The following is a 14,778-nucleotide window of genomic DNA, read 5'->3' as shown; positions in this document are numbered from 1 at the left end:
CAACGTTAGGTCGAGGTACGGGTTGAAAAGCCTTAGGCCTTGATCTAACGGAAAACGCTAACTCTAGGTACGGGTTGCAAAGCCTTATGCCTTGAGGCAGCAGGACGAGTTAGTGGATGAAGTGGTCTAGGTCGTGGAGAAAAGTTTGTGACTCTGACCGGATTGTCCCTAGCCCGCACGTAGCGCTTCCGGACCATGGTGTTGGGTTGGACGGTCAGTCATGTTCTTGTTTGATTGTTGGCTGGCCGGTTGGCCTTTCATCTCCAACCCTTGGTGTGGGTCGTCCGTCGGTCATGTTCTTGTTTGATTGTTGGCCGGTGGGTCGACCTATGCTTAGGACGGTTCGGGGGTGTTACACTCCTGGTCTCCTCGGATTGCTCTGATGCCCCATGGTGTAGGGAACTTCACTATTTGATGGAGAGTCGAGGGGACTGCTCCCATGTCGTGAATCCAGGGTTGTCCTAAGATCAGGTTGTATGCCGATTGGCAGTCCACGACCAGTAATTTGGTAGATAGGTTGATCCCTTCAGCATATACTGGCAGAACAACCTCCCCAGCGGTTTGCTTGACCTCGCCGCTGAACCTGATGAGTGGGGTTATTTTGCGCATCAGGGTATTCTCCTCTAACCCTAGGTCTTGGTATGCCGTCAGGAAGATGATATTGCTGGAGGACCCGTTGTCTACTAGTATTCTTGTCACTAAACAGTTCGCTATGGTGAGAGAGACAACTAGATCATCATGGTGGGGAGCTAATATCTTCTCTTGCTCCTTGGCTGTGAAGCTTATCTTGGTTGTACCTAGAAGTAGGCACTTAGGTTGAGCAGTCTCCAGGCCGTGTTTAGCATTACAGGTGCTCTTCTTCGCAGCTGCATGACTCACGCCACTTACTTCAGGGCCTCCTAAGATGACGTGAATCACCCGGTCCTGGCGAGGTGGTGAGCTTGGTGCGTCTCCTTTGGATTTCCCTGATCCTTCTTTGCTAAGATGAGCCTTGGCTTTCTCTGAAAGGAATTCTCGGAGATGCCCCTTTTGGAGCAGTTCGTTGACCTCGATCTTCAGGGCGACACAGTCTTCAGTTTTGTGGCCGTGATCGCGATGGAAGTCGCACCAGAGTCCCGGGTTCTGGAATGAGTCAGGTGCTTTCATATTTTGGGGCCACTTGAGCTGTTGGCCCATCTGCCTCAGCGTGTTGACCAGCTCTGGTGTAGATATTGAGAGATGGGAGATATCGGGCCAGGTAGACACAGACATCCCCTCTTCTTTTTCTAATGGCCGGTATTGGAACCTGCCCTGGTTCCTGTTTCCGGAGTCCTTGGATCCCTTTTGGGAGGATCTCTCTTCTCGGTCTCCCCGGTCTGATCGGGTGGACCTCTGATCCTGTTTGGGTTGAGCCTTGGCGCGGCTAGCGACGTCCTCTTCCCACTTCACCTGTTCCAACGCTCGGGATAGCACATCCTCCATTGTTTTGCAAGGGTACATGGTTAGCTCTTTGTAAAGCCCTCCGTCTGGAAGTAGGCCTCTCTTGAAGGCAGAGATTGCAGTAGGGATGCTGCATTCAGCGACCGCTACCTTCTCTTGATTGAAACGGGCTATGTAGTCTCGCAGGGGTTCTACTCAATGCTGGAGGATCTCATAGAGACCGTCCGAAGTCTTCTCCAGGCTCTTGCTACTCGCGAATTGTTCTACGAACTTGTCGCTCAGGCCGGCAAAGGAAGAGATGGACCTTGTAGGGAGATTGATATACCATTGCAAAGCGGATCCAATTAGAGTGGAGCCGAACCCTTTACACGTGGTAGCTTCACGGGACTCCTTGGGGAGCGCAACCGCTAGCATCCTCTGTTTATATTGTGCGATATGATCGTCGGTGTAGAAACCCGTTAAAAAAAAAAATTGATCATGGGTGAACCATAAGCTGCAGGACCATGGTTAGAAAAGTGTTAGATTGATCAGAAGGATGTTTTGGAAGCATAATATTTTTGGAAGCACGACGGTTTAGAAGCTCGACGTTTGTGAAGAATGACGTTTCTTCAGCACGAAGTTTTCCGCGAAACTTCGTATCAGCGGAATATTATTTTGAAGACATTGGAAACATGACGGGAATTAAGCACGACGGGAAGCAAGCACGACGAGAAGCAAGCACGACGGGATCAAAGCACGACGGAAAAACCTGAAGTTGGGCGAAAACTTTAATTTCGGTATAATGGAATTCTTCGAGGAAGCCGGAGGCTCAGGACATATTTTCCCTCAACTTCAGAGATCAAGTGGAGTTTATTAACATTGTTCTGAGCATCAGAAAGGGTGTAGAAAAATATTTGGGATTGTTCGCGGGATGAAAATATGCCGGAAGGGTCAAAAATCGCGTAAACCGACCAAGAAGCTCGAGGTGTCTCTATGCATTTGACCAGGACGTTCTGTCTATCACATCAGCAGCTGAGTGTCAACACAAGGAGGAGGTGTAGACGTGCATGGAAGCTGCACATGCAGCTTGACATGTAGAAGCACGAGGTGGATCGACCAAGCACGAGGTGTCTCCGCGCAAGCAACTGAAGCATGCGGCCAGCCATGTGTGTGATGCTGTGGCGCCTTGCATGAGTTCCAGTCATGCAGCCTGACATCTGGGAGGAGTGGTGGCGTCCTGCATGTGTCCTGGACATGCAGCCAGCCATGTGGAGCACGAGGTGTCGCCGTGCATGCGTCCGGAGCCATGCGGAGCGACACACGGGCTGCCACCAACTTCAATCTGATTCGCTGCTGTATCCTATATAAAGACCACGACCCCTTCTCATTTCATTCATCCAGACCTTTCAAAAGCAATTTAAAAAAGTGGGTTAGAGAGAGAGAGAAAGAAGTAATAAAAGAAAGTAAGAGGTTATGAGCTATTTCGAGAGTTTTAGAGAGTTTTCGAGATCAGTTTCTCTACTGATTTCAAGTCAGCGCCTAGGGAAGGTTGTGGCCAACTGAAGATCAACCAATTGAAGATCAATTCAGATGGGAAGCAAGGCAACGTGGTTAGAGAGAGAGAGAAAGAGAGTGTAGCTGAGTTCCGAAGATCGATACTTCACCAAGAAGCGAAGTTCTGTCCAATCGAAGAATTTCTGCAATTGTTATGCGGAAGCTCTTCCCAAATCAATCTGTCCACTCTATTCATATTCTTTGATGATCAAGTGGAGGTGCTGTACAAGATCAGTTCAGTTCCATGGTTTCAGTTCAGTCGAGGTTATGGTTCGATACTCTGTTCAGATTTCAGAAGAATTGTTCAAAAGCTAAGGAAGATGATGTTCGAGTTGAGTTCAGTCCAGACCAGTATCAGGGGAGGTTCTGTACAAGTCAAGATCAGTCCAGTCCAGTCCAGTCAAGGCGTCCCTTGGGTTTTGGCCAAGTCTTCTCCGATCAACCAGCTGCTTCTCGCCTAGAACACTGTGAGTTGGTTTTGTTTGAATTCCACTTGGAATTTAGGGTAGATCGAGTCTGCATATAGATTAGAATGATCACGTTATTGAATGGTAGAGTCCTTAGGGTTATTTTATTTATGGAACCGGACTCAGTTTAGCAAGGGCTAAGCTGAGATGAATGGAATTAAGACTGAGTTAATAACCTGACTAGGACTAGGGCTAGGATGCATCATGTTTTCTATTCTTGCGTGTTGATATGGTTGAGTGCAGGTTCCCGTTATCTTTAAGGATAGTTTCATAGCAGGAGGCTGGACTATCTGGATAACGGTTTGATTTATTTGTTTAGTATTGATATTATTGTTTAGTTATTAGTACTAAGGGTCTTAGGCCATATAGGCCGGACTACTGGTACTATGGTTAGTCTTGTGGAGTCGACTGTCTAGTTAGGATCTGGAACTCTATCTTTAGGTTAGGTTCTAGATTGAGTTTGTGTTGTGTGAGTGTGCCGACAGTATGTGCGTAACCCGCCCATACTAGGCTTGTGTAGGGGTGATTAGTGTTTCCTCGGCCTCGTACCCAGCGGGATCAAGAAACCCCTTATTCGCTGGATCGGGAAGACTCAGAGAGACGGGATCATGGCCTATGGCTGAGTGATTACACGACGGTGTAATGTGGCAGTGACCCGAAGGACTGTGGGCTGTCGCGCGGTGACCCGAAGGACTGTGGGCCGCGGTCGGTTGAAAGTTCCTTCTTCTGGCCTTTGTGGTAGGGAGATAGGATATTGCCGATAGAGAGGAGGAACACGATGTCACCAGGGCCCAGGTTAGAGTGTTGTGTTAGTGTGTCGTAGAGGGTTATGGGATCCTCGAGTTAGGGTAGCACCGATATACGGTGTTACGTGTTAGATCGAGTCGTAGTTATAGTTATTATTGTGATTGTGGTTGATTGATTTGCTTGCAGGTTCTGACATTAAGTCCTAAGTCTGGTTTAGGTACCGGATTAGGCTTGGTGTGTATTTGGTTATTGTAGGCCCGACGTTGTCCTGTATGTGTTTGAGGGATTGCTTGTGAAGGGTGGTGGATATTAAAGCTATGCGGTATCATTGGTTGGCCGATCATGTTCTTGTTTGATTGTTGGTCGATTGACTAGTGATACTTGTATAGTCTAAGTGTCTAACACTACATGAGTACTGAACTCAGGCGTATATATGGTTAACTAGGGATTGGTTGTTGACTTGTTTTTATGCAGGTTCCCGTTACTTGAAGCTAGATCATGGCAGGAGGCCAAGTCTAACTTAGTAACGGTTTGCTTAGCCTTAGCTTTTATTGCATGCTAGGGCTAGATTGATTGTTATTTTTGGGTTGTCCGGATTAGAGTCTAGGCTGCGGGTAGAGGCCGCCAGCTCACTGAGTAACATTAGGTTACTCATCCAACTCCGTTGTCCTTTTTGCAGGTCGCTTTAGGTAAGGATGATCGGATAGCTTGGTGCTGGACGTTAGGACCGCCGGTGTAGATTTTCATGCCTTTTGTAAACAGTATTGTGGATTTGTGTTTAGTTGACTCGATTTGGCATTAGGCCGGGACCGGTCTCGAATTATATCAATGTATGGATATTTCTCGAATAAATAAAGTAATTGTTTTATATGCGCTTCATGAGTACTCTGATATTTGACTAGTCCGGTCTAACACAACGTTAGGTCGTAGTACGGGTTGAAAAGCCTTAGGCCTCGATCTAACGGAAAACGCTAACTCTAGGTACGGGTTGCAAAGCCTTATGCCTTGACGCAGCGGGACGAGTTAGTGGATGAACTGGTCTAGGTCGTGGAGTAAAAGTTTGTGACTCTGACCGGATCGTCCCTAACCCGTCACGTAGCGCTTCCGGACCATGGTGTTGGGTTGGACGGTCAGTCATGTTCTTGTTTGATTGTTGGCTGGCCGGTTGGCTCATTCATCTATAACCCTGGGTGTTGGACGGTCGATTGGTCATGTTCTTGTTTGATTGTTGGCCGGTTGATCGACCATATGTCTAGGACGGTTCGGGGGTGTTACAGTCGGGGTCTCCAGTGCCATCGTACATCTTGATGCTGGGGAAGGAGAATTTCCGAGGCATCTCAACTGAGGCGATGTCCTCCGCGAAAGAAGTATCTGTGTACCAGTCTGGGTTGCTCCTCCGGATTGGGGGAGCTACTCCTGGTAGACGCTCCACCATGGATTGCATGGCGTCGAACCTCTTGGAAAACATCTGCTCCAGATAGGCGGTTATGGAAGACTCGGCTGCAGTCTTCTCGGGTTCTCCTTTCTCGGGTTCAGGTTCAGAATCACTTTCCTGTAGGTCCTGGATCCGGTGATCCTCGATCCCTTCTCGTGTTGCCCCGGCCGCTCCGGATGCAAAAGTCACGTTAGTGGTGCCTTCTCCGGTGTTGGGAGTGCTCAGGCTTCCCCTAGGTCGAACCTGACTATTGAAGCGACACTTCTTGTTACTCGCCGTGTTGGGAGCTTTGTTCTGGTCTCGGAGTGCAGCGTTCTCCGTCTGTAGTTGGTTGAGTTTCTCGGTGCTTAACTCCAGCTGTTTGGAGTGTTCACCAAGTTTTTCCTTCAGGATCTGAACCTCGGAGGAAAGCTCTGGATTTTCGGTTGTTTCCCGAGCCTTGTGCAAGTCGATTACTTGGCTCTGCAGTCCATCGATCTGTCGTTGAAGGTCGGCTTCTCTTGGGGTAAATTCTGATGCAATGTCTTGCTCATCCACCGCCATCGTCACGTAGCTTAGATTACTCCCCTCCTTCTAGCGCCAAACTGTTAGGGGATTTTTGTGTAGGCTCTTTTAGAGTACCACAGAACGATGGATAAGCTGGTAAACCGAATGAGTCTGTATTCATTTCGTGAGGATTTGAGGGAATAATGAGAATATGGGCTTGATGAGACGTATTATTGATCAGACAAACAAGAACAAGAGAGGTTACAATGATCTTTTAATAAGCCCTAGTTCTAGCTGTCTAATTCTAGTCTCTAAGCCTTCGAGAAGTCGATCCCTTGCTTGAGGGCTGTTGTCGCTCTTATATAGTCGTCTAGAAGTCGGTTTCATTAGGTTAAACTCTTCCATATTCGGAAATATGGAAGGTTCTCCTTGTCGGAAGTTTTCCATTTTCGGGAAGGGAGTAGGGTCCAGGGATCGAGCCCAGGGTTCCCTCTGATGGGGACCCAGGGAACCCATTTACCAGGGATCCGGGGATCCGAGTCCTGCCTGGAAGCTGGGGGAAATAATACCGGAATATTTTTCCCCAACACATGATTTTCTAGATTGTTGCCAGTTGAGTACCCACTAATATTGATGATGGTGATGACTGCTCATGTCGGGCCCAAAGGTTGTAGAGGTCGGCCTTGAGGTTGGGACCCGGAACCAGCAGGGACCTAGGACCGTAGAGGTCTGATTTGAAGTTGAGGCCCAGGACCAGCAGGAACCAAGGAGAGTGGGGATCTGTTTGAGGATGGGACCCAGAACCAGTGCGAACCAGAGACTGTAGGGTTCTGACTTGCGGTTTAGGCGCGGACCAGCAGGAACAGGTAGGAACTAATTGGTAATTCCTGCATTGGACCTTGCTACTGTTGTTAGCAATGTGTTATCCTCCTTTGAAAAGGTGTTTCCAGCTGCGGGAGCTCTAGATCTAGTGAGAATGCGTCATTCCTTGCACCATGAGGCTGGGGTTATGAGATTCTTAAGAGGAAACATGCAATGTTCCTTCCTCCTATCATCGTATCACGTAGTTGATAACTGCCCCTCCTTCTGGTGCCAAACTGTTAGGGGATTTTTGTGTACAATCGATCCGTGCTCAGCTCTACGGAATAATAGGGAGAAGGAGACATGTCTTCGTAGTGGGTTCTCCCGCCTTGATAGTTGAAGAACGCGAGGACCTTGGTCTTGCGATCCCGCCATCTTGGAATGGACTGATATACGTCGTTGGTGCCTTGGTAGCAGCTATGGAGATTGGTCCTTAGGTCGCCTTCTAATAGTGGAGATCTCGGGGTCCTCTTGATTGAAGTTGATGGACCCGACTCCAGGGTCGATCCCATGGATGCCTTCTGATCTAGTTGATCGTTCGGACTACAGAGGTGGTCCTTGAGCGTCTAGGTATGGAACCGTGGAAGGTGTTTGGATTTATAGCTGCATCCTTCAAGGGGGGGATTGCCTACATACCCTTCAGTGAGGGATCAAACGATAAACCTTGGAATATTTCCGTTTTCCTTTGGATTTAGGAGGATCCCTTCGTGTCTAAGCAGGTTTCCTTGTATAAAGGAAGATTTCCATTTCTTCTGAGGCAGGGGAAACCATTCGACCTGGGAGACAAAAGTTGACTTCCGGAGCTGGGACCCTGACCCGGGGGAAGAACCCTGGAACCTAGAGGCTGGAACCTGGAACCCAGGGGAAGGAACCTGGAAGCTGGAGAAATCTTTTCATGGAATATTTTTCCCCAACAGTAATGACCCCGATGCGCCCTAGGCTGCACAAAGGTTCTAACTTCTTTTTATCTTTGGAACCCTGAGGCCACATAGGAATCCGGAGGTTCTTCCTTAGATCCATAGACTTTTGATTGGAACCCGGAGGCTATGGGGGAACCCGGAGGTTCTTCCTTAGATTTTAAGCGTAGGACCCGAAATCGTTTGGGGAACCTTGGGTTTCCTTTTTAGATCGGGGGATCGCATAAGGACCCGGAGTTCCTTGGGAACCCGAAATGTTTTGTTTTTCACAGGGACCGCACTCTGCCTTCATAGGCAAGACTACTACGGGTACCTGTTTGGATTTCGCATTCTGCCGCTCGGAAGCTGGCAACTATCGAATTCCTATGCTGTATTCTACTTCTGCAGGAAGTCACTAACAAGCTTAGAGAGTGCTGGTGTGGGTGTTATGACTTATGACCCAAGTACCAGGCTTACGCTGCTTTCTACGTCTCGAGAAGCATGATTTAGATTGCTCCAAGTATTTCAGAGTACTTTTGCAATGAATATATACCAAGTGTTCCCTGTATCGTGTAGCTCGTAGTGTTTTCATACATGTACTTTTTACATTGGTACTCAAGGGACCCCGATGCGCCTTAGGCTGCAAAGGGGTTTTAGGTAGTTTTAACAGCATACTCAGGCTTGCGCATACCCATTCTTGCTTTATGTCTCATACCAGTTTTGATTCTTTGTGGGTCTGCCACTGTGGTCGTGCCACTTTTGTGAGGGTTGGCCAGGATCGGAGGTCCCTGGAGACCTGATCCAGCTCGTATGCCCCTTTAAGTATAATTATTTCCCCTCTGCTTTTATATTCGGAACTATTTTATCATAAGCTTTGTCTTGAGACCTTTAGCATACATAGGAGTAGGAAATTATGATGCTTAAATAGTATATAGTAGTATAGAAATCATGATCCGAAGACCGTATTAAAAATGATAGGCTTTGAGGTGCAGGGCATTCCAGCTGTTGGGTTGTATTTTACCTTTGCTATCTTGCAGCCTTTAGGCGCCTGCTCTCCGCATCTCGATGACCTTATAGGGTCCTTCCCACCCTGGGGTAAGTTTCCCCGTCATTTTTTCTGCTCATCGTAGGACCCAGTCCCCTTTCTGGAAGGTTCTGGTTCTGACTTTCTTTTTGGACGTCCTGGCGACGTCTTGCTGGTAGGACCAGTTTCTCAGTCGAGTGGCCTCTCTTTTTTCGTTGAGAAGGTCGAGGCTTAGCGCCATCATCTCGTTATTCTCCTCCTGAGATGTAAATCCGGAGACCGTTATTCTTACGTGCATCTCTGTAGGTACAATGGCCTCAGAGCTGTAGACTATCCAGTAAGGGGTTTCCCCTGTTGCTGTTGTAGGAGTCGTCTGGTAGGCCTAGAGGAATCCGTGTAGTTCTTCTGCCCACTTCCCGTGAGAGCCCTCCAGTCGCTTTTTAAGCATGTTAACCACTGTTTTGTTCGTGGACCCACTGTTTTTATGCATGTTGACCACTGTTTTGTTCAGGAACTTGCGGATCTGGAGATCTCTTATGCGGCTGAGCGCTTATGCTTCGACACACTTGGAGAAGTAGTCAGTGACTGTCAGAAGGAAGACCTTCTGCCCCGGTGCCATAAGGAATTTCCTTTCTATATCCATGCCCCCACTTTTTGAAGGGCCATGGTGAGCTTATGGACTTGAGGGTCTCTGGGGGAAGAATATAAAATGGACCGTGCGTTTGGCTATGGTCGCAGTGCTTGGCTTGTTTGTCGGCGTCTGCGGCCGTCGTGGGCCAATAGTAACCGGGCATTCTGGCTCTGAGCACCAGGCTCCAACCGCTAGAGTGGGATCCACAATCTCCTTCATGTAGTTCTACAAGGATTCTAGCGGCCTCTGGGGTGTGACACACCTCAGATACGGACCAGAGAAAGATCTCCGGTACAGCTTCTCCTGGGAGATACAGTACCTTGGAGCTTCCTTTTTGATGTTTCCGGCGTCGCCACATTCTGGGAGGATATCGGCCTCCAGCTACTAGATTAGGGGGGTTATCCAAGTTTCGCCTTCTTCGACAGCGGAGACCTCCTCTGACGGGGCTTCCTCCATGGTAGCTGGCCATTCACGCACAAGCAAAGGGATACTCATCTGGCAATTTGTTTCAAGGGCGGACCCTAGATTAGCCAGGGCGTCGGGTTGTGTATTCTGTCCCAGGGGATTTGAGTGAGCTTGCAGCTTTTGAACTTCTTGATTAGTCGCTGAGGGACTGCCAGATACTGGATCATGCTGTCGTCTTTTGCTTGGTACTCCTCTTGTACCTGGTTGATTATCAGCTGGGACTCACCGAAGACCTGGATGTTCTCTTCCCCCATTTGATGGGAGAGGGTTAGGTCTGCGATTACGGCCTTGTACTCGCTTTCGTTGTTGGTTGCTTTGAAGTTGAATCTCACTGCCCTTGAGGCTGAGTTACCTGCTGGAGAGGTAAGCAATAACCCTACTCCAGCTCCTCTGACGTTGCTGGATCCATCAACGTGTAGGATCCATTCTCCCTCATTCTTACTTTCGCCTCGGAGGCGTAGCTCCTGCTCCAGAGCAGCAGGGAGCAAGGAATGGGAGAATTCGCACTATCGATTTCCGTTTAAATAAGGAAACTAGGAAAACTCTAATTTCCCAGAGGACCCGGATATCTGCTAATTACCACACGTCAAGCAATCAGAACCAGAGAATGACAACGATAAAGTATAAGAAATCGAAAAGAGAGCAAAGAAGATCTTATTCCGAATTTGCGTATGAGCGTTTACAACAAGGATAAGCCTGGGCTCGAGAGCTGTCGGCGAGATTCCTAGTTCTAGCAACCCTAAGACGGCTAAACCTAATTGAGTCGCAGCTCGAAATAAAAAAAAACGGAAAATTGCCTAAATGTTCTTAGTGCTAAGTTTGCTCTGAAATAGTCGATGAGTACCCTTCCGACTTCTAAGTCTCGTATGACGAGATCTATGACGAGCAGATCGCAGTGAGGTTGATCGATGCCGCCAGCTTCCTCCTTTGTGAAGGTGATCGAGCAATTCTGGCCATCTCGGGGAGAAGACCATGTAGGCCAATTTGCACTCGACTCTGCCTTCCGTTGGTAAGCCTTGATGGCCGAAACAGTATCGCCGCAGTATTGTGATCCTCCGATGATCATGTTGACTCTGCGACAATTGTTATCATTCCCCTTGTCGTCCGGCCTCCTGCCGCATTTATCCCCTGGCTGGTTTCGTTGAGGGGATTTCTCAGCGGGCAGATTTCTGTCCGTCTTTGGAGGGCGATCGGAGTCGAGGATGAGATCCTTGATGCTGGTTACTTCCGAGAGCTCTCCAACGAGTAGCTTCGCGGCCAGCCTTGCTCCCAAGACTTTGCAGTTGGTCGTGGAGTGTCCTCGGGACTGGTGGAACTCGCAGAAGGTGTTTTCGTCATACCCTTGATTGCGGGTCCACATATTACCCGTGGTTCGGGCTTGGTCCGAATTGATCGTGTAATTATGCGCTCCTTGAAGATCTTCCCCCTCGTGATGGACATACTTGTCGTTACGAGAGTTCTTCTTTTTTTGCTTTTGGATCTACGTGTTTCAAGGATGGTCTTGCCGACTTATGTTTTTGCGACAAAACTTTTGTTTCTTCCTCGATTATGATGTAATCCGTTGCCTTGTGGAGGGCGTCCTGGATCGTTTGCGGTTTGTCGAGGGTTCTCCATTTTCTGCATTTCGACTTGTACCAGAGCGTCTTCCTGAGCGCGTCGATGGTCACTTTGTCGTTTATCCCGTTGACCATGGACATCACCAGCTTGAATCGGCTGATAAACTCGCGGAGGGGTTCGTCTTCTCTCTGGGATAGACTCCAGAGATCGACATCGGAAGTTTCTCTATCTATGAACATAGAGTATTGTTTGAGAAATTCCGATGCGAGCTGTCGGAAACTCTCGATAGAGTTTCGTTTAAGGTGTGCAAACCATTCGAGGACTGCTTCTTCCAGATTCTCGACGAACAGGCGGCAATAGCCGGCGTCTTTTTCGCCATGCTTCAGTCTCGCTCTTCCCATCGTAATGTGGAAAGCCTGAAGGTGCGCCTTGGATCGGTTGTACCGTCATACTTCGGTACTTTAATCTTTCCTTGATCGGAAACCCTCATATCTGAGATGCTAGTGGTGAAGGGAGTCTTCCGAGCCCCTTCCAGCAGCCTGTCGATCTCAGGGGCAGCGCTAGTAGCATGATGGATTTGAGACTTTACGGCTCTTACTTCTGCTGCAGTCTTGGTGATATAGTCGCGAAGATCGCGGATATCCGATGTCTCGTCAGTAGATTTCCAAGCCTGTCGGCGTTTACTGCGAGTGAGCTCGGTTTTCTTTTCGGCCAGCTCTTCTTGTTCGTTCCAGTAGACGATTTCATCCTCTTCCGTCATTGGTTTGTCGAACGGAGAGCTTTCCCGAGCAGATCGGCTTCTGGTCCTTCTTGGATGTCTGTCGACGTCCTTATCGGTGTCGTTGGAGACATCGCTAGGATCCAGGTCAATGCGTTTGGCTTCGTTGTCCTCCGAATCCTTCGCGAGAGGCGGAGGACTTTTGGGGTTTCCCTTTTCGGCGGGAGATTTCTCGCTAGGGTTTTGTCCCGAAGGTCGTTCCCGCGGAACTCCAGACCTATCGAGTGGGGTAGGGAAGTCGAGTCTTTTCCGCGGATTTTAGTGGTTCTGCGGGGACGGATTGCTCGAGTCCTTGTCGTTAAAGTTTCAACCTGTTTGGTTAAGGTGCTCACGAGCTTGTCATGTTGTTCCGACCTTTTTTCATTGGTGGCGAACATCTTTTTAAAGTCCTCGAGCGCCGCGGCGTTGGATGGTGCGTTGGCCGCGGATACGTCCGCTGCTGGAGTGTGGAGGTCGGTGCCGCTGCCTCTGTTAAGAGGAGTCTGCACGTTATCCGCATTGTTAGTTGACATGTCTGATTGAGCGTGATGTGGCTTTTGCGGGTTAGATTGATCCGTATCCCCCTCCTTCTAGCGCCAAACTGTGGGAACCAAAATTCGCATTGTCGATTTCCGTTTAAATAAGGAAACTAGGAAAACCCTAATATCCCAGAGGACCCGGATATCTGCTAATTACCATACGTCAAGCAATCAGAAAACAAGAATAACAACGATAAAGTATAAGAAATCGAAAAGAGAGCAAAGAAGATTTTATTCTGAATTTGCGTATGAGCGTTTACAACAAGGTATAAGCCTGGGCTCGAGAGCTGTCGGCGAGATTCCAAGTTCTAACAACCCTAAGACGGCTAAACCTAATTGAGTCGCAGCTCGAAATAACAAAAACGGAAAATTGCCTAAATGCTCTAAGTGCTAAGTTTGCTTTGAAAAAGTCTCTCCTTCATGCCTCTCGCCTAGGACTCCTTATATACTCGCTCCAAGGTTAGTTTACGCTTTTACTCTTCTTCCCTTAAGCCGTCATAGCATAAAATGGAGATATTCCATTTTTCCGATCTTCGTAATTATCCTCAAAATTTTGTATTTATCCGCAGAAACTTGACATTTATCCTTCCTTGTGCGCCAAGCGTAAACCGTTCTACGGTTTACGGGCTTTGGTTCAGAAATCGTAGAGTGGGCCACAAGTCGTGTTTTAGGTCCCTTTGGGCCGTTTTCCGACTCGAAGCGTTTACTGCGACATCTTTCGATAGAGAATGATCTTTCTGCGGTTTCAATCCGCAAAGTTTGATCGATGATTTAGAATAGCGGAAAACATGAACCGAGTTTGCTACGGTCTTTGGGAGATAGTATCGAAGGTTCGACGAGAATGCATGGACTGCTGTCGTATCGATGTTTCGGAAGAGCTCGGTCGCTACGTAGCGATCGAGCGGAACGGACGCTCGGTCGCTACGTAGCGACCGAGCGGGACGGACGCTCGGTCGCTATGTAGCGACCAAGCGGGATGGACGCTCGGTCGCTATGTAGCGACCGAGCTTTGGCTCGAACTCGGTCGCTACGTAGCGACAGAGTAGGATAGCGACCGAGCTTGGCCCGGACTTGGTTGCTACGTAGCGACCGGATAGCGTGCATGTGCGGTAGTTGCGCAATGACCGAGCTTGATTTGTAAACTTTGAGCCTTCAAGGATACTTCTTCGTAAAAACTTCGTATTGGTTAATTTTTACGAAAATCATATTTTTCTTTTACTATCTTTTTGGAAATACGATTTCCGAGGGTTTTCGGGTGTTAATTTCATCATGACCGTTTTTGACCCCAACATCTGCTAGGACTTGTGACTTTATAGTCATGGCGGGTTGAAATATTACATCGTTCTCCCCTAGTTTCACGGCCCATTTGGCTAGGCGTCCGGAGACATCTGGTTTATGGAAGACCAACTTTACAGGGAAGGAGGTAACAACCACGATTGGATGAGCCTGGAAGGAGGGTCGGCGCTTACGAGCGGCGACAATTAGGGCTAAGGCCAGCTTTTCTTGGTGGGTATAGCGGGTCTCCGCTTCTAGGAGAGCCTTGCTTACATAATAGATTGGTAGCTGCTTGTTTTCCTCCTCGCGAACTAAGACGGTGCTTACGGTGTGTTCGGAGACCGCTAGATTTAACAGCAGGACTTCACCGAGTAGTGGCTTGGACAGGAGAGGAGGAGTGGTGAGATACGAGTTTAGCTAGGATTCCCCTGTCCACCGGAAATCCTTCGGATTCTTGAGGGTTCCATGTAGCAGTAGATCCCTCTGGATGACATGAAGGATGTTTTTTCCTGTTCTTCCGAATGCATAAGTATCTGATTGTAGCCAGAGAATGAGTCCATGAAGCTCATCAGCTGGTGCCCCGCGGTGGTGTCCACCAGCTTGTCGATATGAGGTAGCGGGAAGGGGTCCGTTGGACAGGACTTGTTGAGGTCCGTGAAATTGATGTAGACTTTCCACTTCTCGTT

At 48.5% G+C, this 14,778-nt stretch overlaps 1 protein-coding gene across 1 annotated transcript; it reads right to left on the bottom strand.

Moving 5' to 3' along the window:
* Positions 1–333: 333 nt before the first annotated feature.
* LOC106377971 lies at positions 334–1,461 on the bottom strand. Its single transcript, XM_013818184.2, has one exon. It carries the CDS (start codon positions 1,459–1,461, stop codon positions 334–336), a length of 1,128 nt encoding a protein of 375 aa, XP_013673638.2.
* Positions 1,462–14,778: the final 13,317 nt, after the last annotated feature.

This window comes from Brassica napus, chromosome A9, assembly GCF_020379485.1.
Source record: "Brassica napus cultivar Da-Ae chromosome A9, Da-Ae, whole genome shotgun sequence".
Classification (NCBI taxonomy): Eukaryota; Viridiplantae; Streptophyta; class Magnoliopsida; order Brassicales; family Brassicaceae; genus Brassica; species Brassica napus.
The sequence above is the reverse complement of the archived record's forward strand: the minus strand, read 5'-3'. Positions and strand labels throughout refer to the sequence as shown.